Source organism: Ips typographus, linkage group LG16 (assembly GCF_016097725.1).
Source record: "Ips typographus isolate SLU linkage group LG16, UJ_Ityp_2.0, whole genome shotgun sequence".
NCBI classification, from domain to species: Eukaryota; Metazoa; Arthropoda; class Insecta; order Coleoptera; family Curculionidae; genus Ips; species Ips typographus.
Window position 1 is genome coordinate 5,011,402 of NC_138437.1, and position 25,447 is coordinate 5,036,848.

General features: G+C 31.4%; 1 protein-coding gene across 2 annotated transcripts in view; it reads right to left on the minus strand.

The window, feature by feature from the left end:
• Positions 1–4,813: 4,813 nt before the first annotated feature.
• Positions 4,814–25,447, minus strand: part of DIP-delta (Dpr-interacting protein delta) — an 83,599-nt gene continuing 62,965 nt past the window's right edge. Inside the window, exons 5-10 of one of the 2 annotated variants that reach the window (XM_081993943.1) lie at positions 23,809–23,934; positions 22,934–23,108; positions 22,665–22,774; positions 17,914–17,973; positions 9,527–9,691; positions 4,814–6,529 (exon numbers count right to left, since the gene is read on the minus strand). In XM_081993943.1, the coding sequence (XP_081850069.1) occupies positions 6,447–6,529; positions 9,527–9,691; positions 17,914–17,973; positions 22,665–22,774; positions 22,934–23,108; positions 23,809–23,934 (719 nt within the window). In that variant the 3' untranslated portion in view covers positions 4,814–6,446. Of the gene's footprint in view, positions 6,530–9,526; positions 9,692–17,913; positions 17,974–22,664; positions 22,775–22,933; positions 23,109–23,808; positions 23,938–25,447 lie in introns of both variants that reach the window. The other variant, XM_081993941.1, reaches the window with a different exon arrangement.

Consider the following 25,447-nt stretch of genomic DNA (forward strand, 5'->3'; position numbering starts at 1 on the left):
TTAAAGAGAGTAAATAAAGCCTCTAGAAAATTGAAATCGTTTAATCCAGTTTTCGGAAAATATATGGCTGTCGTCTCCAAGAAATCGATTTTGCTGCAATAACGCTACTATACGCTTCAACGGAAACAATTTATGTCGAAACATCATTTCTGTTCTGAAATCCTATAAAATGTTTACGCTACGTTTGGATGGCTTTGCTAACAGTTATCGACGGAGTTGAACAGTGAATCCTACCGGCCGATTTTAAACGATTAATTATTTCCTGGGCCCTTGTAAAGTAAATTGCTTAAATCACTTTATACCCTCCGGAGTTTTACGAATCTTCATTATATCACGATTTTATTTGATCCATCTTTTTATCAATCAAGTTGAGAACCCTGCTTAATAATTATATTAAAACGGCAGCACAACAAATTTAAGGGTGAACAAAACTCATATTTATTCCATGGGCTTTTGGGGAGAATTAGAATGTTTTTTAGAAGTTAGATTGGTTCGACAACTTTTTTGTTTTAAATTGAAATTTTTGAGGGTTGGTATTAATATGTAATTTAAAGTTTTTGAATTTTGATACGTTTACAAAGATTGTTTACTATTACTAGCAGGTTTGTTATTAATTTAGGGAACAAACTCTGAATTTTTTTATATCTCAAAAATTGTTAGAACGTTGGCTGTGCCTCCACAAACAAAATGTCACATAAAATGTTTAGCATGAATAGCAAACACCACACCTCTAACTCTTTTGGTTCCCGAGATATGAATTTTTGTTTGTTAAGCTGACATTTTGCACATTTTGCTATTCCGGCTCTGTGAAAAGCATCAAAAATTTGACGTAAAACTCTGATTTTTTAAGATGTCGCTCCTGAGAGTGTCCTTAAAAATTCACCCCTCTAACTCTTTTGGTTCCTAAGAAATGGGTTTTTTAATGTTTAGTTAACTATTTTTAACGTTTGTCCATTTCAGCCCTGTAAAATCTTTCGAAAAGGAGGAGTACAGGTCATTTTTGGATATGCCATTCTTGAAAGTTTTCTACAAATTTTGTTAGTGAGTTAGTTGATTTCAATATTTAAACTGTCAAATTTGACTATCAAAACTGTCAATTTTAATAATCCTGACAATAAAACTACCAATTTTATCAATTAAATTAGTCAATTTCATTTAATAAATAAAAAGCATTTTCTGATTTGACAGGCCATAAGCCTGGTTTTGTGACAGTTACAGAGTGGATTTTTTTACCAAATTGTAGGCAAAATATTGCTTAATTAGCATTATACAGGATGAGCAACGGGTAAATATTCCAAAAAGCAATGTCTGCTTTTACAGAACATAAATCTGGTTCTGTAAGAGCTACAGACTCGATTTTTTTACTAAATTGTAGCCAAAACAATGCTTTTATAGTCCAACTGGTGCATAATGTGCAAAAAAATATGTAGTGATTGTGCCAAGCAAGGAAATATTGAAGTAAAACCAAGCTAAAGCTCAAAAAGCACTGTCTGGTATGACAGAACATAAATCTGGTTCTGTCAGAGCTGCAGAGTGGATTTTTTTACTAAATTGTAGTCAAAACAATGCTTTTATAGTCCAGCTGGTGCATCATGTGCCACAAAATGTGTAGTGATTGTGCCAAGCGGGGAAATATTGAAGTAAAACCAAGCTAAAGCTCAAAAAGCACTGTCTGGTTTGACAGAACATAAATCTGGTTCTGTCAGAGCTACAGAGTGGATTTTTTTACTAAATTGTAGTCAAAACAATGCTTTTATAGTTCAACTGGTGTATAATGTGCAAAAAAATATGTAGTGATTGTGCCAAGCAGGGAAATATTAAAGTAAAACCAAGCTAAAGCTTAAAAAGCACTGTCTGGTTAGACAGAACATAAATCTGGTTCTGTCAGAGGTACAGAGTGGATTTTTTTACTAAATTGTAAAAACAAGCTTTTTCAGGCCACCCAATACAGTATGTGCAAAAAATTATATAGTTGAAGAAGATTTAAAATACCTACTCAGATATAATCTACAGTTTAACTAAATTTGGATTAGTTTATTATAATACTCTTTTTTATCTTACTACTACTATATAGCATTGAATAGTTTTTAGGTCTCATTAATATAGAAAAAGTGTTTTAAAAGAATTGTTAAAACGTTGGTTGTGCCTCCATCTACAGAGTGTCACACAAAATATTTACTATGAATAGAGGCTAACTCAAACAAAATCAATAAGTGGGAGCAACATAGGATCAATAAAGATTTAGTTGAATGTACAAACATAAGGTGGCGCTCGCAGATTTATTAAAGTTTTAAAAGAACTGTGTTAGGTTAAGTTAAATTATATAGAATTAAGTAACCTTTCACATATGAAGAAAGAAATCCAGAAGTTAAATGGGTTATCTAATATAATAATGGTATAATTAAAAGCTGGACATTTATAACTTCTGCTCTAGTATTGCTTCTAAATTAGTTGAGATATATATTATAGGCATAATTTGTATACTTTTTGTGAACAAATAAAAACAAATTTTTTGTCCCCCCAAATTGTTTGTTTTTAGCCTTTGTACTAACCAGAAGTATAATACTTTGTGATAGTCTGAACTCTGAAACTACTTATTTGAAGCTCTATTCATTCAAAACTGCAACTTTGTGTAAACATTGTATTCAAATTGCTATTTCATGTCAACAATGTTGTATATTATAACGCTTTCAAAAAGAAAGAACGCTTTCGAAAAGGACATCAAATTACATGGAAAACAGAGTTTCTCCTCATGATCTTTGTCAGTCTAGCTATTTGCAGTGAAAATGTCATTAACCTGTTACCCAGTCATTTTGTAATGAGGTAAGGAAATGGCTTTTCTCAGCATGGTAACCACGTAATTGAGTCTATTAGAGCCACTAGTGGAAAAAATTGTTGACTGAAATAATTCATCTCAAACGAGTTGAGGAACAAATTGCTTTACCACTTCCTTTCATTGTAATTACTAATTAGGTTCCTTCACCAAGAGGTAAAATTGTATGTAACCTTAAAAATAGGATTGGAAATCTAACAAAACGATCACTTAAACAAATTCCTACAGTTGAATTGGATGAGGATTCAAAGTTTTTCAATCTGCTCAATGTTCTTCCAACTGAAATAACCAGCTTGTTCGTATTCCTGTCCATATAATGGCCGCGTTAAAGCAAATGGCTCATAATGAACGTCAGCACTTACGAAGCTTTATCCTTAACACTTACCTTTGCTTCTCGGGCTAATGAAATTTTCTCGGAGATACATGCCAGTAGATGTTGAATAAAAACTGCCTTTAAACTACTTTTTCTTGATTGCAACAGTTTTTCTCTGCAATGTTTTTAACATTTGGAGAGTTGAAGTATACATATTTTCTACGCAGTAGTTAGGATGTTAAAATACAATCAAATGAATATTTCTGCTCTAAAATGTATAAAGTCAAAAATACCGATTTGTATGTTATTTGGAATATAATGCAGCATATTTGTCAATTTACTAAAAAATGTAGTATTTACGACTTTTAGTGTATAGCTTAAGAAACCACGATTCTGTAACACTAAAGGAACAAAGAGCTTCTGAATCTAGTATTTTAGAAGATGTTCATTAGAGTGAATTCTTTTCAGGCAAAGAATAAAAGTTAAAATATTTTACCAGTTCTTAGTATTTAATCTGTGTGAGTGTGAGCTAAAACTTCTTTAGTACACTGAAGTTTAACGTTTGTTCTTCAATAATATATCGTATAAGGTTACTTTGTTTCTTTGTTATAATCTTTTCTGGTATTAAATGTAAAACCAGAAAAACACAATACTATATGTATAACTACCACTTTTTAAATTACTTTGGTCATTATTTTTCCGACAATAAAATAGTTAAATTCATAAAAATTTTCAGTGCGTTTGTTCTGCAAACTCTTGTAAACCATACAAAAAAAAATGCCTTTATTAGCGAAAAAAAAAGGTTTTATTTAAAATCACATCGTTATTTTGTAACAATCCATAAACCACGAATAAAGTTTGTCCCTAGGTAACAATTCTGAAAAGCGAAAAAAGCTGTTTTATAGGCATAAAAATGTAAATTTTTTGAAGGACTTGTTCTTACAGTATTGAAATTATTGCTATAATTGACAAATTGTTATTTTGTAACTATTTGTATTTAGCGCTAATTTATAGGATTATACCACTTTCTGACAATAGAATTCCAAGCTCCAAGACTTCTTAACTGGGTTTTTGTGGAACACACTTATCAAGTTTCTTAATAATTGTATTACTAGTTATTTTTATTTACACATATTAGGTTTTCAATCAAAGTGACCTTTTTTACTAATTTAGAACTGGGGAACACGAATCTAAAGTCCATTATGCTTTAAATGACACGGTTTTGGAGATGATCTTAGTTATGGTAATTTTGACAGTCTTTGGGGGGTGGCACCCTTAAAAAGGGATATTCTGACAAATGACAGTCTACGTCACATTTTTATCATTAACCTAAAGCGATTTAGGCAGTGAAAGACATTTTTCAAAAATCAAAAATTTTTCCGAAAAAGTCAGAAATCCAGTTTTTTTTTTTCAAGGTCCGTTTTCGAGATATTCATGAAAATATCTGGAAAAAACAATCAACTTTGACGCCTCTAGCGGCCAAACGGTACAACTTAGCCCTGCCTGCTCAACGTCACGTGATAACCCCATTTATTACTTTCTTGTGAGCAGAATGGAAAATTTTTTGAAAAATTTACCCAAAAATTAGTGCACTGCCCTTTTATTTTTTCAAAGTTTTTGAAATTACTAGCAATCATAGGTTTATTCATGTTTATAATAAAACCAAGTTAAACACCTTAGTTATTAATTTATTCTCTTGGGGTAAATATTTATACAGATATATACAAATTATGTTTTATACAGTAATTAAAATATTCGTTGACAAACATTTGAGCATTAAATTTTTACAATTTGCAATTCTGAAAAATAAACAACATAACATAGGTATTCACTAATAAGTAACTACACCATCATAGATGCATTTTAATTCTAATACTGATATCGTTGAAAGATATGGTTTGGTTTGAATGATATTTTCACATAATTTAACAAAGTTGTGATTAAGTTAATGTAAATCCAGCTAGTATCAAAGTTAATAACAAACTACACTGGCAAGCAACTAATCTTGTTTTATATTTAATTTAAACCTGTTCTAGTACTAAAGTTAACTAACCAAACTAAATTGCTTGCCAGTGAGTTATTCTTAAAAAATTATAACTTTCTTACAATAATTGTGCTAATCAGAACTGTAATACCAAAACCTGAGGTTCCAAGATCTTATATGCACAATGGTCTATGCTTAAATACATTAGAGTAAAATTAATGTCACATTTCTACTTCTGCTTCAACTAAAGGACAATTAAGCATTATTAAATATTACCAACACATAATAGATATAACAAGTTTTACTAGGCAACTATCTATGATATGAGAAGGCTTAGCATTAGTCAAAGATGTTCTATTTTGGAGACCTCCCTTGAAATGCTTTTGCAAGTGTGTACAGTCAAGTGTGTGAGAAATATATTTTTAAATAAATATCTGTTATTTTTTAGAATACGAAATATTTATATGTTATTACCGAATTGGTTTTGTATGCAATGTGTCCCAAATTTAATTTCCTACTCAACAAGGTTTAATGGGAATCTAGACAATGTTTTCAATTTTTATTAGTTAAGAATGTTATTACACACAAAATGGTTACAGTTAAACGTCAATCTGAATTTTAACTTTAAATTAATTTTAGAAAATAATTTAATTAATTTGTGGTCTACGAAAAGTCTATTATATTAATTTGATGTCATTAGAGACCAGTGAATTTGGGACACACACAATAAGCTAAAAGTTCGTAACTTCTTTAATGTAGTGCAATAATTTTCTGTTCTTTAACTTAAACCTCCAAAGGTAGGTTTCATAAGATTTTTAAAAGTTTTGATTGATAGACATGAATGAGTAATATTTTACGAGTAATTTTTTACAGTGCTGTACATTTTTAAATGTTCTGATTTTCCAGCTAATTTCATGAAAACCAGTTCCCTTTCCTAATGTTTCTCCTTGAAATAAAAGTGTTATTTACCTTACACCCTGTACATAATTTTGCTTATATGACCTGCCTAAATTAGAGTTATGACCGCAAAAGGGTGGGTTCAGATAAAATTATACCGGTAGCCAAAAAGACCAATCAATAATTCTCCCTCGATTGAGCTTCGATCAAAAGTGTCAATCATTGGCCATAAATTGCGTTACAGGTATTAAGTTAAGGGTAGTTTCTGAAACGTTAATTAGCCGCATTTCTGATTAATCAAGTGGATATTCACTTTCGCCATTTTGGTCTTTGGAAGTGTTAAACTAGTACTTGACTGTTACAGAGAGATGGGAAAGTTAACAATACAGTTTTTTTTATTTAAAAAAGTTAACATATGTTTAAACAAAGCGCTGATAGAAAAAACAGTTGAGGATCACAGCTGCGAACTGGGGAAACGTCCATCTGGCCATGCTGACGCATCCTGGAATAAAAACATTATTTTTACATCAAATCGACTGTTTTTAAACTGAAGTTTTATTATGTTCAGGTTAACAGATTTTTTTTAATTAGTGATTTACACTTCCCTCTTAATTAATTAATTAAAAGCTAGAAATGCATAAGCAAACTGCTAACTGGAAACTAAGTAAGCATTAGTTCTCCCAAGCGGGTCTGTAATCGAAACGAGCTATTGCCTCCTCGCTCAGTCGTCCTAAAGGAATATATTCCAATTATTGTCCTGGTATGTAATTTTAACGGTGGATTTGTTTAATCCATTTTTTTTTGCTCAAATTAAATTATTATTACGTCCCCATACAATTATTTAGGTAACGCTGTCCATAGAGACGTCTCTGTTTGCTGTTAAAAACGTGCTGGGAATGTTTTAGATTTTTTTACCAATAAAACAAAGAGGAACCGAAATTACAATAAGGGATTGTCAACTGAAAATTATAGTATTGTGTAATTTAAAAGATATTTTCAATATACAGGGTCATTCATTCATTCAACATTTAGTATTAAAACCTTCTGTTGAATATATATTTCAAAGTTATTTTCAATATGTACAGGTTGTTTCAAAAGTAAAAAAAGTATCAAAATTGTATTTTTACAAATGGATTACCCAATGTTTGAGTTTATTTTAAGGAAATAAAAGATAATATCATTAATGTCCTTTTTTTAAAAATTTTTTAACTAATTTTTTACGACTTTGAAGTAAATTTTCATGATCTTGAACATAACATTCAGTATCCAACTCAATTTTCCCGAATTGTTAATAATTTGTACGTAAATTTTCATGTTTAAAATCAATTGACAGTTTTCCAGTCAATTTCAGTGATTAAAACAATCATTTTAAGTAAGAGAGTACCTACATGTGACTTTGATGTCCAAATTTGATTTTCATGTCAATTTTCATAAATTTAAAATCAATTGGCAGTTTTTCAGTGATTAAGTCTTTGCACGTCTTTGAAGTAAATTTTTATGATTTTGAAGTCAATTTTAGGTCTCTAAGACAATTCACGTGATTTTGACGTCTTAATTTTTGGTTTCAAGTGAATTTTTTTAATTTTGAAGTCAATTTTAGGTCTCTAAGACAATTCACGTGATTTTGACGTCTTAATTTTTGGTTTCAAGTGACATTTTATAATTTTGAAGTGCGTTTTTATGATTTTGAAACTAATTGAAATTCTTCCACTCAATTTTCAAGATTTTAAAATCAATTTTAAGACAGTACACGTAATTTTGATGTTAAAATTTGGTTTTCAAGTAAACTCTCAAGTCAATTTTCATAAATTTGAAATCATTTGACTGTTTTCCAGTCAATTTTCCGTGAGTAGTCACTTTTATGCGTGTGGAGTCAATATTAGCTTCTAAGACTGATTTTAACGTCAAAATTTGCCTTTTAAGTCAATTCTAATAAATTTTAAATCAATTGACAGTTTTCCAATTTTCAGTAAATAAGTCAATTTGCATGCGTTTGAAGTGCATTTTTATAAGTTAGAAGTAAATTTTAAGCTTTTAAGAGATTATTTTAACGTCAAAATTTGTATTTTAAATCAATTTTCATGAATTTGAAATCAAATGACAAAGTTTCAAGTTTCTAAGACAATATACATGATTTTAAAATTAACTGACAGTTTTCCATCAGTAAGTTTTCAGTGATTAGGTCAATTCTTATGATTTTGATGTTAATTTTAAGTTTCCACGACAGTACACGTGAATTTCACGTCAAAATTTGGTTTTGAAGTGAAATTTCACAATTTTTATAATTTTAATGTAAATTTTTATGATTTTGTACATAACGTCAATTGTCGGTTTTAAACTCAATTTCCCTGAATTTTTATTATTTTGAGAACAATTGTCAGTTTTCACTCTTACAGTCAATATACACAACTTTGATGTTTTTTTACTTTTGGAACAACCTGTACATATTGAAAATAGTTTATATATTCATTCCAAAATCAAACATGTTGAAAAGTAAATAGTTTAGTAACACACTGTACTTATATTCGTCATAAATTCTAAGTACTGCAATCAACGATTTTTTCTGTTGAAGCAACTAATTAACGAATTTTGTTGGTGTACTCTGTACAATGAAAAACTAAAACAAATTACATGTAACCACAATTTTAGAAGGGTGGAAATTCATTACTCAATGTGAAAAAACTTGATTTATTTATGTATAAATCAAACACGTTGCAAATATTTTATACGTTCAGGTTCAATAAAATTATATCATTGATGGCTGATAGTGACAGATAAAGTAGAGAAGAGCTTTATTTAAAATTAATAGGAAAAAAATCACAATTGACTGATTTATATTGAAAAATGTCAGGCAGAAACAATCGTATTGGCCCCTTGTTGTCTATAAGTTCCAATAAAAAGTTGATTCAATTTCTTTAGAATAAAAATGTCCTCAGGACTAGAGAAAAGAACTGAAACATAAGCATGCATATTTAAAGGATCAGGGATAAAATGTCAGATCGTGCAAATATCACGGCACCAATCGATTTCTTCGAAATGGTGCAGAGAAATGCTTTTATAGTTTTTCTCTTTCTGGATTTTTATTGGGTCGTTTCAAATAATTTAGTAATAAATTTGTTCCCGGTTTGGACTCTGATGCTTCTTTTTATGTATTATTCATCGGTTTACACCATCAATATCTCTCTTGTGAAAGCTTTTACATACCCTGTTTAAGGGTTGCTTGTAAACAAAGCATTAGGGAAAAGAGCCATATTGGATCCAACAATTTGCGTACTGTAAGCTTGGTTGTTTAAAAAGTGTAAACGGTAGTTAAACCAATTTTAGCCGATTTATTATTCTAGCCATGCAATAAATAGGATCGAATGAAGCGCAAAATTAAACCAATCCAATTAATATCTTCCGCGTTAATAAAAGAAAAAGCTTAATTTCGAACCGCATTTAGTTGGGTTTGTTTACGCTTGGAAAAAACTGCAAACAAATCTAGTTTCAGGTGACTTACCGGACATTTGAGGGCTCGACGGCGTATGATATCTAGTTCCGTGTTCCTGCCTAGTTTCCACTTTTTTGTGCTGAGATGGCTCTCCGCTTTCAAGAGATGAAGACGTCATTTTACTCTTCATTTGCCCTTCTGGCGATATTTTTCCCTCGTTTTTCTTGGTAGTATCTGAAAAAGATATAATGAGTGTTGTTTCACTTTCAAAGAATAACACGAAAAATTGTTTAGCATACAAGCATCAATTAGGAGGGTAGGAATTTAAACCGACGATAACTGAGTAGAGGGTATTACTCCATTTCTCCAGATTATCTGTGTAGTATCATCATTATGACCGCTGTAATGTACTTTTGACCCTTGAAACTAATAATACAAACTTAATATTATTTGTTATTACATTGGGAAAAATTGAGTTCAAGAAGCCATAACAAGCAATTGTTAGCTGCGGGAGTCCCTGCCGTCTCTTTAGAAATTTAATCGTTCTTTCTTCGAGTTAATAAAGGAAAGGAATGCAATTGGCGTCAGTTATTAAACTAATTCAAATTTTAGAGAAACGATCAGTGGGACTCATTATCAATTTGCTTTTCACTGCATAAAATTATCGGGTTTCTTAAAATGTCTGAAAACTTTATCCGTTTTTTGTTCTTGTTAGTTAGTAAATTTTTCAGTTAGTTTATTTTACTGTTTTACGACCAAAATTTAATTAGCTACAGTTTCTGAGATACTTAAAGTTGTCCTTATCCTCCACTGTGCAAGTGTAGTCAAATCTTCATTATTTTCATTAGCACATCCTGTATATTTTGGGGTTATTCTGAGTAGTAGTAGTAGTAGTAGTAGTCAATCCCTACATCAAGACAACTTTGCAAATTCTAAAATTAGTCTTTTAAATGAAACACACTTTTTTATTGCACCGAAATTTCGAACTAATCGATTTCAAACGCCAAACAAATATTTTAAAGAAAAATTCAAAAAAGTCAGTAAAGAAGAGAAGAAGGAAGTGACTCGACTAGCTGATTGTCCCAAAATTTAAATAATTGAGTTGATTGAGACCAAATATACTTTAAGAAGAAGAACTAAGTTCCATCAATATCGAAACTAATGGAAGAATTTGTAGAAATAATTGAGCTGGCTAATTGCCCTGAAACTTTGATAGAATACTGCTAACTGATAGATTTCAAAAACCAAATCTATTTTAAAGAAGATCTAAGCTTTTTTAGCGGCAGAAAAGAAGAAAGGAAGAATGTGTTAAGCTAGTTAATTGCCTTGAAAGTTGTGAAACAAGCTGTCTTTGTGTTAGTGACTGTGATAGTTTACACTTAATTTTCAAATAAAATTTAAGTTTTTAAGACATTTAACGTGATTTTAACGTCAAAATTTGTTTTTCAATTAAAAATTCAAGTAAATTTTAATGCATTTGGATTCAATTGTCAGTTTTCAATTAATTTTTATGATTTTGAAGTTAATTTTAAGTTTCTAATACAGAGAAAATTTGGCTTTTAAGTAACATTTCATAATTCTTAAGTGTATTTTTACGATTTTGATTATTTTCAGATTTATGGTCAGTTTTCACACTTAATACCTAAATAACGATTATTTTCACATTTAATAAAACAATATATCAAATGAAAATAATGTCATATCACCCTCTAAGTAGTTTAAACTAAAACAAGTTAGCATTTATTAGATTTGATTATTTTAAAGCCAGTTTTGAGTTTTCAACCCAATTTTCACATCTCAATTTCTTTGAGTTATTAACAATTTTTTAGTTAATTTTCATGACTATCCAGTCAATTTTAAGTTTGTAAGTCATTTTGTTGTCAAAATTTGGTTTTCAAGTAAATGTTCATGTTTGAAGTACTTGAGTACTTATGTTTGCAAAATTTGATTTTTAGATCTGCTTAAATTAATGCTTTCTCCTGAATTTTGGCAACTTAATTTCTATCCCAGCCAAGTGAAAGGGAGTCTAATCATTTCATTACTAAATCATTATGGACGTATCGCAATTTTCAGTGTAATACTAATAAAATTGCACCAATTCCGAAATTAATTACCTCGTATTAGCTGAAATTTGTTTGTCATAATAATTCTACTTAGCAAATAGCTTTGCAGTACTCCAAGGAGTGAGCTAATATTTCCTAATCAAACTCACCTTAAGTACCTACAGTTGTTTAACTTATCATCTCGCACGAATACGTGCCGCAGACTAAAACCACGAGGAAGATTTACATTTTCCCCGAGTCCTACTCTGTGTATACGCGTCTGATATAATGGGCAAAGTTGAGCAAAGACATGGAACATGCTATTTTCGTTCGCGATAAATGTTGCGCTTTTGCAGTTTCATTTCGCTACCCATACAAGCAGGTGCTTTCTACACAACTATGGCCGAAACTTCAACTTGTTACATTTAAATAAAGTGCTTTTTATTGTCACGGACTTTCCACGTCACTTGTACGTTGGAATGCGTAACTTAATGGCACTTTTAACACAGTTGGCGATTTCAATATGTCTCCGATCTTTTGGGAGACAGGATTTTCCTGTTTAAAGTTTTCTCCAACTTCCAGGCGAAAATGGATGGGCAGCTGGTCGGTATATATATATTTTGTTTTTCGAACCTGTTTTCTATATGTATATATACATAATGTTAAGTATATATTTTCCTGTTACGTGCAAGTCGTTATCTATAAATTAGAAGATCACCTAGATAAATTTGTTTTGTGTGTACACCCAAGAAAATCTTCTTGAATCCCTTATATGTTGAAAATACTGCCATGCATTTTATCTTTCTATGTTCTGGGACACCCTGTATGTAATCTGGAAATTCTAGATGGATTTTCTGTACTCTGGTGAATGGTAGCCACTTGGCAACAGTATTTCCATCAGTTGTGCTGTAGTGTAGGTAAAATTCGACAAATTTCAGGCAGATTACACTCTATTCATTCATTTTGATAGATATAGATTTTAATCAATGTTGCCAGGTCTACGGTTAAATCGGTATATCTACCGCTTTTGCGGTTCTTGCACCGTTTTCCAGGTTTTTGTTATATAATCTACCGTTTTTAAGACCATTGCCATTATGTGGAAACATTTTATATTATGCGAATTGACAAATCCACATGTTTTATTATGCAGTGTTATTTCAAGTTTGACACCGCTTTTCTTCCTGACTGTATTAAATTTTGTACTTTTAAGATACAGAATAGGCAATTTAATGAGGATTCTAGAAATGTGCTTAAAACAATAATTTTCTTACTCCAAGGGGGTTTTACCAGCGATTTTGTCCTTGACTGTCCTTTCAAACTGTGTTTCCAACAATTCCAATTTTAACACCGCTTTTCTCACTGACTGTAACAACTTTTACAGCGTTTTTTTTAGGTTATAGGATAGGAAATTTAATGAGGGTTCCAAAAATGTGTTTAAAATTGTCATTTTCTCACTTCAAGTGGGTTTTACCAGCGATTTTGTCTCTGACTGTACCCACAAACTGTGTTTTTGCAGTTCTAATTTGACACCGCTTCTCTCCATGACTGAAGTGTATATTTTGTAGTGTTTTTTCAGGATATCGAATAGAAAATTTAATAAGAATTTCAATATGTGCATTTTCTCACTCCTAGTAGGTTAGTAGGTAGGTTAGTTGGGTACCAAGTAGGTACCAAATTTTGTAGTATGTTTTCAGGTTGTTGAATAGGAAACTTGATAAGGATTTAAAAAATGTGCCTAAAACAGATAATTTCTTACTCTAAGAAGATTTTATCAGCGATTTTGTCTTTTTTGTTTGTTCAAACTATGTTTCTGACAATTTAAACAGTCAAGTTACATGTCGATATTTGACAATATTTCAAAATCATATTATTTAATAATGTATAATTATTCTAAAGAGTTGATTAATAAAATTCTCTAAAACTGAATATATTTCATCAATCGATTTTTCAGCTATTAAATCACACATTAGCATGATGACTTAACTAATGAATAATGGTTATCCATTTCCTATTAACCAATCTAAATATATAATCCAAACCGATTTCCAGTCAAAGCAAAAACAATTACACTTCAATTGGTTACCAAGCATAGACTTTCTTGAATCTCTATTAAATTCGTGATTATAAACAGCAACTTAAAAGTGATCGTTTTTGTTTGTCAGGATTGATAATGGAAATGTCGTTTAACTAAAACCTAGCCATAAAACACTTTGGTAATTGTTTTAACCAAATATAATTAAGAAGGAGTAATCTGATGCAGAACACAAGCAACCGTTTTAAACAGTATTTCCGCATCGTCAGAAATTTAATTGTTTCTCTTGAATGTTAGTAAATACTTGGAATGCAATTCATGTCAGTTATTGAATTGAACTAAATGACAGAACAATGGCTTGTCCAACTCGGTGTCAATTCCATCCCTTAAGCATTGGATTTATATTATCTTCCGTTTTCTCTTCCTTTATCCTTCTTGGATTTTTTAGGAAGAAATTTTATTTAACATATCAACCTGAACAGCATATATCACTTCTCCCACACATTGAAATTTCCAGCAATTAGTTGATCTAATAATCATTCGTAGACTCGCAATGGTGGATTAATTGTTTAGAAAAGCCTGGAAATCCGCAGTTAGTTTCCTTAATCTTGTCTTAACCAAGTTAACTACGAAAGATTTATATAGAACTCACGAAGGAGCAAATAGTTACATAACCCCTCGTGCGGAAAGTTGGTTTTTGCAGATCAAACCAAATTTAGTGTTGCCTTAGGCTTGAGTGGTGTTCTAAATTGCATATTTATTGTTGTTACTCGACGCTAAGCTCGGACAAATTATGAATAATGAATCCAAACAGCTATTTTCCTACTAGGGGGAATTAATTGCTATTGCAGATGCGTTTGTCCATGGCAGGTCGATAACAGTTTAAAATAAAATATTGTCTGCACAAACTGTTTAGAGGTAGAACCAAAAGACTTAGAAATGTTCTGACTAGTTGGGTCTTTCCAAGAGACTATTTCGAATTTCAAATTGCTTTTATTTTAGTCTAAAAGCTCTGGAAAGAATAATTTTGCAATGAGATCAAATCAAAAAGAAAAGCCAACCATAGGGATGAACAGACAGAGAAACATGGATAAATAAATGCGAGAGACAAAGACAGAACACCTTAAGAAATTCGAAGTAGTCGAAAATTTTGATGCGATGTTGTCAAACGTCTTTTCTTGCAAAAATCATTTTGTAAACATTAATAATCATTTTCATTAATTTTGATTATTTGTCTGCCCAATGTTTAGTTCGGTTTTTACATACATCTGTTTAAAAACTTGAATGAAATTATTTGTTCCTAGCTTAGCAGCTGAATTGTAGTTGCGACAACTCTCTAATTTAGTAATTTTGATCTGTCAAATGGAACAATATATAATAATAAGTTTATGAAAATGATCTTGAGAAACTACATTCTGAATAGACAATCATGTAACAACTCTTAAAAATACCATTATAAAGGTATTAAGTAGCTTAAGTTTTATTTTCTTTAAATAGTATTAAAATATCACTCCAAACAGCATTTTATAGCTCTATGTCGGTATTTTCACAGTTGAGCAAATTAATTTCTAAATTGACAGCGGTGTCACAGCTGTCAAAACGTAAACAAAAGTTTTAGTTGTAACATATTCGAGTGGTAGCACAAACTGCATCTCTCTACTCGTTAACTATCATACTACAAAGACATACGTCAAAACTGTCAGAAATTCAGTTCATGTTTATTAAATTTATAATTTATAAGTGGTGGCAAAAGTATCATAATGAACTTTATATTTCCATTGGTGTGAATTTTGACAAGAAAATTTTGTCACATCAAAGTGAATCTTGTAAGTGATGGTCGACTGTTAATTGAAATTGCACAGAATTTGACAGTTTCCATTTTCCATTCCTTAACTTGGCTGTTTTGAGAGTTACAGTGATTCAATATACCAATTTTTAAACCCTTTAAACCCTATTTGACCACCCTGGTAAATAAGGTAATGGCGGCTTGGAACGCCATTTTGTCTGTCATTTCTTGAAACTACGTGAATTTTCCTTTATAATGGGGTGCAAGTCAATATTTTGACAGGAAATTCAAAATGGCGGCCTGTGATGCCATTTTGTCTGTCATTTCTAGAAACTACGTGAAATTTCCTTTAAAATGAGGTGCAAGTCAATATTTTGGGAGAAAATTCAAAATGGCGGCTTGGGACGCCATTTTGTCTGTCATTTCTTGAAACTATGTGAAATGTCCTTTAAAATGAGGTGCAAATCAATATTTTGACAGAAAATTCAAAATGGCGGCCTGGAAAGCCATTTTGTCTGTCATTTCTTGAAACTATGTGAAATGTCCTTTAAAATGAGGTGCAAATCAATATTTTGACAGGAAATTCAAAATGGCGGCCTGGAAAGCTATTTTGTCTGTCATTTCTAGAAACTACGTGAAAGTCTCCTCTTTAGCAAGTCAATATTTTGACAGAAAATTCAAAATGGCGACCTGGAACCGTCAAAAAAACAACTTTTTTATTTGTCAAGTTACAGTTGATGTCTCGGTGTCATTTTATGTTAAAATTTCCCGGAAAAGACGTTGGTGCAGTCGGTTTTTTGATATCTCAAAAACTAACAGAGTTAGACCTAAAATTTAACATTTTAACCATTTCTTTGCCAGGAACTCGGCCGGATTAAGAGATACATGAAATCTGAGTAAAAAATATTTACAATATAATATGTGATATTATGGTAAAGGAAATTTGACGCCCTCTAGCGGCCAAACGGTGTTATCAATCAACTCATGTGGGGATATTTTTGGAAACCTTGAAATCTGATCTATCTTTTGTTTTCTATGACATTTTGACGTAACTTGTCAAATAAAGGAGTAATTTAGGGCCAAAATAACGTGTGTCAAAAAATATGCTGTTTTTACAAGAAGTTCAATTTTCGCAATTTTTTATTTTGCTCCGGGAGGGTTTCAATGCACAGCAAAGGGCATATTAATACCAAAGGACCTTAAATTCAGTCAGAAAATGACTGTGAGCGCATGCATTTAACACGGTTTATCTTTTATCACACCTGTGTGTACATATCCATCTTTATTCAGAAAGACTATTGACCAATAATTGCCCGATATTTCTAGTTTTTGTAGTATTTTGTATACTGATAACCTACTAAAAAAATATTACCTCACAAAAACTGAAATAACGTACCATAAACCTGACTCAAATTAATTCGTACTATATTGTTGTCTTACTATCCGGGAATAAAATAGTGGGAATAATAAATAACCTTCCTTAACAACGCTGTTCCTCACATATTACGCATATTCCACATGAGGTCTAAGAAAATGTTAGCTGCGTTTGGGAGAATTTATTATAGCGAATATCAGCCTGACAGTGCAAACTAGCAACGTCTTTATTTGCATCATCTAAAGAAAAACTGCAATTTTCACCCAGTTTAAGTAAAACATATATCACTGAAATGTTCTAACATGAAATACATATTTTTATCAGTGTTAAGTACTAAAACAAGTTCGATATATGATTGTAAGTTAATATAAAGAAGATAATATTACAGTGTGTGGGAAAAAGTAATTTCAATTTGGAAGTTCAATTTAGGGAAAATTCTGATGAAGTTGTTTGACGTGCTGACTATATTGAGTAATATAACTACGCCTGAAAGTGAGGGAGAGAAAATAAATGACGTGCAAGGAGTGAAACCCCAAACTAAAATAATGCGATTAAAAATAATTGGAGGACTAACAAACAAAGCTTAGAGCAGTCCACTTACTGGCCCCTGTAGCAGCAAGATGGAAGGCATTTTAAATTAAACATGATCTCATTTACACGGAAACTGGCAAAGTTAAGTCGTTTAGATGTATTTCGCAGGGCGTATGCCCGCCGTGCCGTTTTCTGAATATGCAAAAATAAATACCTAACTAAGGAAAGCGGGCAATTTCGACACCATACAGCATTCTCAGGGTTGTATTAAGGGCTTTTAGTCATAGCTATGTGTTTATTGGGGATTTACCTAGTTTATAGCTTTTGAAGAAATATTGGGTTCCTAAAGCACTTCAATTAGAACGAACCTTATTGACTGCGCCAATAGAATTATTTTAATACCTTGGGCGAAGTTAAAGCTTTAAAAATACGTCCCAATGTGTAATATATTTAACTTTATAAGAAACAGTACATGTTTTCTTGAATAGGAAATACCCAAATAAATTGTCATGTTGTGCTCAAGATGAATTGGTTAAACTTGAACTATCAGGAGTATACTAGTCTCCTGCATTCTAGGGAAGGTTTCGTTGTGGAAACTTTTACTCTAGGAATCGATTATTTAACGTCAGCTGTGACTAAACCCACTCTGAGTAAAAGTACACGAAAAAGAAACACCAATCAAATACTCACTTTGTCGAATAGAACTTCTAACTTCCGTAGGCCTGGATATGGTAGTTGGCATAGGAATTTCTGTAACAAAAACCCAGTATACAATATCTCAACTTCTAAATTGCAACTTATGTAGCTAGAATATAAAGCAGAAAACAACCGACCTTTATTGTGTATGTTACTGAACAAACTTCCTGGAATTTATTAAAAATTTACACCACTTCCACAAGGACAAAAAGGTACAACTTATTTTTTTAATTTATAAGACGTATTGAAAGATTCTTTCTTAGCGAACGTCCGTCTCCATAAAATATAAATCGTAAAGTTTCTCCCTTTTTGCAAACTCCAAAACTTCCTAATATATGGTTAATCTGTTGAGGAAAGTTTTTCGGTGAATATTGATAACTGATCGTTAAAGTTGGATGTCTGAAATGAACATCCCCATTTTGTCGGTGGTTTTTCTTGTTTAATGCCATTCATAATCTTTCACTCCACTAGTATATTTATTTAGTTTGGTTTCAATCATATTATTGCTTGAATATGATATAGAGCTTCAAATGATTGATTTCACTAATTTAAGCACAAACATTTTGAACAATAATTCTGACAAAAAAAAGTGATAATAAAATATCTAAACTTACAGCTCACCTTAGTAATACAGATCAATAAGTTTTTCTTCTTGGAGAACTAGGCATTGTTGTAAGAACTGCTAAAGTGATTTGGTTGGATTTTTCTCGTCTTTATAATGGAGATTTAATAAAATTGATAGTTAAAATAAAAAGATACAATTTAATATCTCGGAAACGTGAAGAGGTAGAATTACTAATTTTGGCCTATTTTGTAGTATTTTTTAAGGTTTTTTTAAATGAAACTGAAAGGATTTCAAATAAAGGAGCTACTCAAGACCCTTAAAAAATAAAATATATAATATAAATTTTGGTTAAAACTGCAAATTATGTTCTTATTTTGCTCCAGAAAGGTTTCAATGCACAGCAAAGAACATATTTATACTAAAAAAATAAAAAAGCACTTTAAACCTTTAAAAAATTGGAAAAATACCATTTTTGGTCATAAATTTTTTGCTCCAGAAGGTTTCCCATGTAGAGCAAAGGAAATATTTACACTAAAGGACATTAAGTTACTTGAAATAAGCACATAAAAGCACTTTCAACTTTTAAAAAATAAGTGCTATTATGCCAATTTTTTATTTTGCTCCAGAAGGATTTCAATACACAGCTTATTCATACAAAGAACCTTAAATTAGGTGAAATAAGCACAAAAAAGCACTTTAGCCCTTTAAACCATTAAAAATTTGGAAAAATTACATTTTTTCTCAAAATTGTCTTTATGCCAATTTTTTGTTTTGCTCCAGAAGGGTTCCACTGCACAGCAAAGGGCATATTTGTACCAAAGGACCTTAATATAGGTGAAATAATTACAAAAAAAAACACTTTCAACGTTTCTAAATTTGGAAAAATTCTACTTATTGCAAAAAGTGTAATTTTGGCAATTTTTAATTTTGCTCCAGGAGGGCTCCAATGCACATCAAAGAGCATATTTATACCAAAGTACCTTAAATTAAGAAAAATAAGTACAAAAAAAGCACTTTAAAATTTTAAATTTTTAAAAAAAATTGAAAGAATGCTATTTTTGCAAAAAGTGCAATTTTGGCAATTTTTAATTTTGCTCCAGGAGGGTTCCAATGCACATCAAAGAGCATATTTATACCAAAGGACCTGAAATTAAATAAAATAAGTACAAAAGAAGCACTTTAAGATTTTCCTTTTCCAAAAAAATTGAAAGAATTGGGGAGTATTAATGGTCTTTTTTCACTACTTTTTGAAATTCAATATCTCGGTAACAAGAAGAGCTAGAGATGCCAGTTTTGGCTCATTTTTTAGTATTTTTTATCCTTCAATCATTCAAAAATTGAAAAAATGGTACTTTTGCAAAAAAATGCAATTTTGACAATTTTTAATTTTGCTCCAGGAGGATTCCAATGCACATCAAAGAGCATATTTAAGGACCTTAAATTAAGTAAAATAAGTACAAAAAGAGCACTTTACATTTTTTTTTTCAAAAAAGTTGAAAGGATCTCCCCATTCTCTTATATAAGAATCCCATCTAAATATAAGAAATAGACCAACGTTGAATTATAACCAACATTACATTTCTGAAACTTAATTCATGTGGTAAATATCAATCAAAGTCATTGATATTCAGTAAAATTATATTGTCAAATCAGGAGTAACATAACAAGCGTAAATGATTGAGAGTATTCCATTAATCAAAGCACGCTTTTAAGCATGATAATCCAAATAAATTCTCAGTGAGAAGAATGTGTAAAATCCTCAAAAAACAATGTGTCCGTGCCTTCTGGTCCTGGAATTTTGATTAATCCTCTCGGGAGTGACTGATCGCTGCCATCGTCGATTCGGCCATATTTCAATTTTGTTTCGGAAGAAGAGAAAACGACCAGACAAATTACGTATTTGTTGGGGTTGTAAGGGTATTTTATTTACCGTGAGAACCGGTCCATAAGGGTGGAGATTTCGCGTTTCTGCGTTATAATTTTGTAATGCCAATTTACCCAAACAGACCCCCAAAAGTTTTTTTACTGTCTCAGAAACTAAAAAAAGAGGCAAATAATAAAAACCTGACTATTCATTTGTACATTTTCTTTGATTAAACGTAGCTGTTAAAATTCCATTCATTTAAAAAGTACCACCATTGTTCAGAGGGTTGAGCGAAAAGTTTTAATCTATATTAGATCTTAGAAAGTTTAGGAAATCATACGGAAGATTTCAATAGCACAGACCAATTTATAGAGCAAAGCTAACTTCTAAATAATTCGGCAAGTTGAATGCCTCTTTGTTCCTTCCTCCGTTCAATTAAACTTATATATTGTCATATTCGTTATCGGTTGCAAAGTTTGTCGGTGCGAAAATTCCAAATTATTGAGCAGCAAATAATCTACTTGTCTTCGAGATTCAAAACTACCAGATCATTACGTACATTGGACCCCAGTTATGACCTAAAAAATTTCCAATATTTTCAGTAAGGGTAACATATATTCAAATATCAGTTTGTTAAAAATTCCACCTGTTTTTTAATATATTTATCTTCCGGCAGGCATCACAATTTAGTTTTACAATTTAGTTACCATGACAAGAAATTTATAGTGTAAGTTAATTGCATATAGGCAAAAAGCTAAAAATGTATAAAGCCCAGAAGAAGTGGTAAATTAGAACTGAATATTCAAATACCAGAATAATTAAAATGAAAGCAGTATTTTTGCCTTTTTGGGAAAATTATTATTGTATATTATTGCTAAAACGGCCAAGAGAAAAATTTAAAGAATTTTCAAGTTTCTGAAATGGCCACTAAGGGGCGTAACTGCAATTTTGATTAGCAAAAGTGATTTTTCTCTGAATTTTGCTATATTAACCTAATAATGGGGAAATAATTAGTCGGGGATAAGCTGAAACTTACTTTTTTGACCCTCCTTATTCTGGTACACCACACTGTTAGTTAAGGTAAGGTGTTAAAAAGTATCACTATTTTTATATTTTTGTAATCTTAGATCCACTTTCTTCCTTCTCTCTTCATCGTACATTTAATAATAAAATTTATGTTTATATTTAAGTCAGATTGTCTGGAACAAGACAAAGTGCAAAACTCAATAACAAGTTCATTATCACTATACAAATATTTGCTTTCTTACACAGACAATCATAATATTGTGTGGGTTTTCCTGATTGTTTTTTTTTTTGTGGGCAAACTTTGTAAGTTAATTGATATTTGTATATTTTTTTCATTTTAGATTAGCCAGTAATTGACCAGTTAAGCAAATTTATTACTTAAAAATATACAGTTTAAGACACTTGTATCAGAGACATCTAGAAATTTTTGGCAAATTTTCAGTAGTATTTATAAGCCTTTGAAATTCCTAAAATAATACCAATTTTAAAAAAACGCTGGAAAGTTTACTACACTTGGAAATTTATTGTAAAGGCCTTTGTCAAGTTTAAAAACTTTTTGGAATGTTTAACACACTTTTAGAGGCCTCAAAAAAAAACATTTGACATGTAAATGCTTCTGGCAATTTTTCAGTAGTACTTAAAGGCATCTTGAATTTCTAAAATTATTCTAGAGACCTCTGTCAAGTTTATAAACTTCTCGGAAAGTCTAAAGCACTTGTTGCTTGAAAATATGTTGAAAGGTTTATAACACATTATTATTATTATTATAATAGCATAAAATAAACAAATCAACTGGTCAGTAAAACACAATTTTAACTTTTTTGTTTATGCTTTTTGACATCTCATCTCTTTAGCCTTCCACAGAATAGTCTTTTACATTCACTCAAAATCGTTAAATTTATGTTTTCTGTCTTTTTATAACTTGATTTTGACAATCAACAAGGTCTTTTTACCAATTTGTTGTTGTTTTTTAATGTTAGAGAGAATAACAGAAATACAAAAATTCTTCTTGATCTAATCCTACTATTTCTTCTTTCGTTTGTTTTTGCTATGTTGCCAAAACAAATGTTCTCCTTGGCCATTACATCTTAAGAAATTCACTATTTGATGAAAATGCCAATTAAATCAACTCAAGGAAGAGTTTCTTTAAGAGTGCTTTCTGTATATTCAAAAAACTAACATCAAGTTGATAAACTAGAAGCTGTTTGGAGTATACACCTAGTTCGGTTTTAAAGAGGAAAAACAAGAAGGACTAGACAAATTACGCATTTGTAGGTGAATTTTATTTACCGTAGAGCCTGATGGAGCCTTCGGTTTCCCCGAGGGAATTCTTCGAGATGCACCGATAGTTGCCGAAGTCGATCGTCTGGAGGTTTCGGACAGTCAATTTCATGTGTGCCCTGAAACAGAATTCAGGAATTATTAATGGGTCGAAATTGGATTTTTCGCCGACGAAAACAGACGTACTATTGGCGCCTTAAGGATATTGATATTCTTTAACCTACTCGGGACATTAAGCCTATATGTGACTGAGAAAATTGAATCTGAAATAAACTCACATGTAGCTGTTCTCGGTGAGGTCACTCCCATATTTTTTTGTAGGAAGTAACATCACATTGTCACGAACCCAATAGCTGATTGCTTTAGGATGGGCTTCGGTATGGCAATCTAAAGTAACGTCAGTCCCTGCGGGAGCTCCGACTAACTGATTAGGTACCCAGATCATTGGCGGAACTGAAAATATTACCAATTGATCAATATCCAGAGCTTCCTTACTAAAAAACACTCTGTTATATTAAACAGTCCTGAAAAAAGGTTCAAAGTTCACCGCGATACAACACTCCCTCAGTATAACTTGTTTTCGGGTGACAGATATGAGATATAAACATAACCCGCTGAGAAATGAATAGCTACAAGATGTCACAAATATAACGCGCTCAAGATGGCGGAGGACGTCGTGCGGCTCACTGTAGGAATACGTCTGGAAAATATACGTTTCTACGGCTGAAAATATGTGGAAAACAAAATAAATTGCCTTTTACCTTAACAGCAACAAAAATGATTTCTATTTTATATCTACCAAAGCGGTTGCCAGACAGGTAATTTCTCTATGAACACATGCTTTTTAAGGTCTAAGGAAACGTGTAACGTGTAACAAATATCTTTTGACTGCTCGATTTATTTTTAGGGCCGTAAAATAAATACTAACTGCCGTGTTCAACCCGCAAACAATAAACGTTTTTCTACGGCAATTCTAACATGAATTTGCATTTAACAACATCCGAGAGTCTGGCAGCGTCTAAACTTTAACTTCTTCTTCCTAAACTGAAAACATCCATTCTGCCCTCATATTTTAAATATTTACCTCCTTTTTCTGTATTATAGGATCTATAGAACAATAAACAAGGGTGCAAAACAGCAGAAAGGTACTTACATTCTACGTCAACAACTACCCTTTTGCTGACAGACGGCGGCACTGCGTTCGTGGCTATGCAGAGGTAAACCCCCATCTCAGTCCTGCTTATGCGGGTTAGATTCAGGTTTTCTCCCTCGAAAATGGCTACTGTAACAATGTAATTTTAACTAAAGAATTTTTATTGCTCACCCTGTGACACTGAATGTGTTTATATGTTATTAAGATTACTCCTAGCAGGGTGTTTTCGTTTTTGTTTCTATTCTAGAGGATTTAAGCTGCTTGTATTTTTTCTTGTTTGCGTGGTCTGCACTAATTACAGTGTAGATTGGGAAATACAATACTGCACGAAATTCATTAAGATGTACAAAAATAATTAGGAAGGGACATTTTGCGTCCCTCGTACTTCATTAATACTCCCAATTAGGCGGTTAAATGTGATACCAAAACCGGTTTCAGCATTATATAAATTGTAAAATATGCTGCATTTTTCAAAAATAAGTTTTTATTCCTTATACATATAATTTTGCACCATATTTATTTTTGATTAAAAATAGCAATTTCACCAAAACAATAATTATGTAGGTAGTATGAAACTATGCTACTACGTCACGAGGCACGTTTCTAGAATTCCTACTTTACCTATTTCAATACTATTAATTTACTATCAATTTTTTGTTGTCTTGCGTGCATCCTAACCTATGTTTTATACTTTTTGTTATGTTTTAAATATATTCACTTATCAAAAAAAAGTTTACAACTGCATAAAGTGTCCTCAAAATGGGTGAAGAAGGATTCGTAAAAAAACTCAATCTAATAATTCACTAGCGTCCAAAATTACTTACTTTTAATAGTTAGTGATTATTAATTTCCTTAATTTATTACACTCTACAAGTATCCTCACCCATAGAAAAATTATTTAAATGACCAAAAACTTTAAAATACTATGTTGCAGAGGGTCTACAAAACTTGGAAAAACCCTGTAAATGTTGCCGAAGATCCAAAAATGCTTTTGGAGGTCTAAAACTGTTTCAAAAAGGTTTAAAAGGCTAGTAAACCTAGAAATATTGCAGTAGGGTTGGAAATGTTGCAGCAAGTTCTAAAAATATTTCAGAAGATCTACAAAAGTTGAAAAAAGCCTGGAAATGTTGCTGAGGCTCTAAAAATGTTGCAGAGGGTCTACAAAGGTTGTAAAACGTCTAGCAATAGAGCAGAAAACTTATAAATGTTGCCAAATAACGAAAAATGTTTTAGGAGGTCTAAAAATGTTGCAGAAATTCTTAAAACTGGTGCAAAATGTGTAAAAATCTTCTTAAATGTCTAGAAATGCTGCAGAAGGCTTAGAAAGGTTGCAAAAGATCTAAAAATGTTGCAAACAGTGTAAATCTCTTCTGTAAGGTATAGAAATTGTGCAGAAAACTTAGAAATATTGAAAAATGTTTTGAAATGATCCAGAAGGTCATCTTTTAACCTAACCTAACCTAACCAACGCCAATCGCAAAAGTCCCAACACCTCTTAAAAATTGTCAGAGGCCTTTACAAGAGTCCTAAACCTTAAAACAAAATTTTAAATTGGACAGAAGCTTCTAAATACTTTAGAAAACGTCTTAAAAATTGTCAGAGGACTCTACAACCTTGTCCTAACCTTTTAAAAACTCGT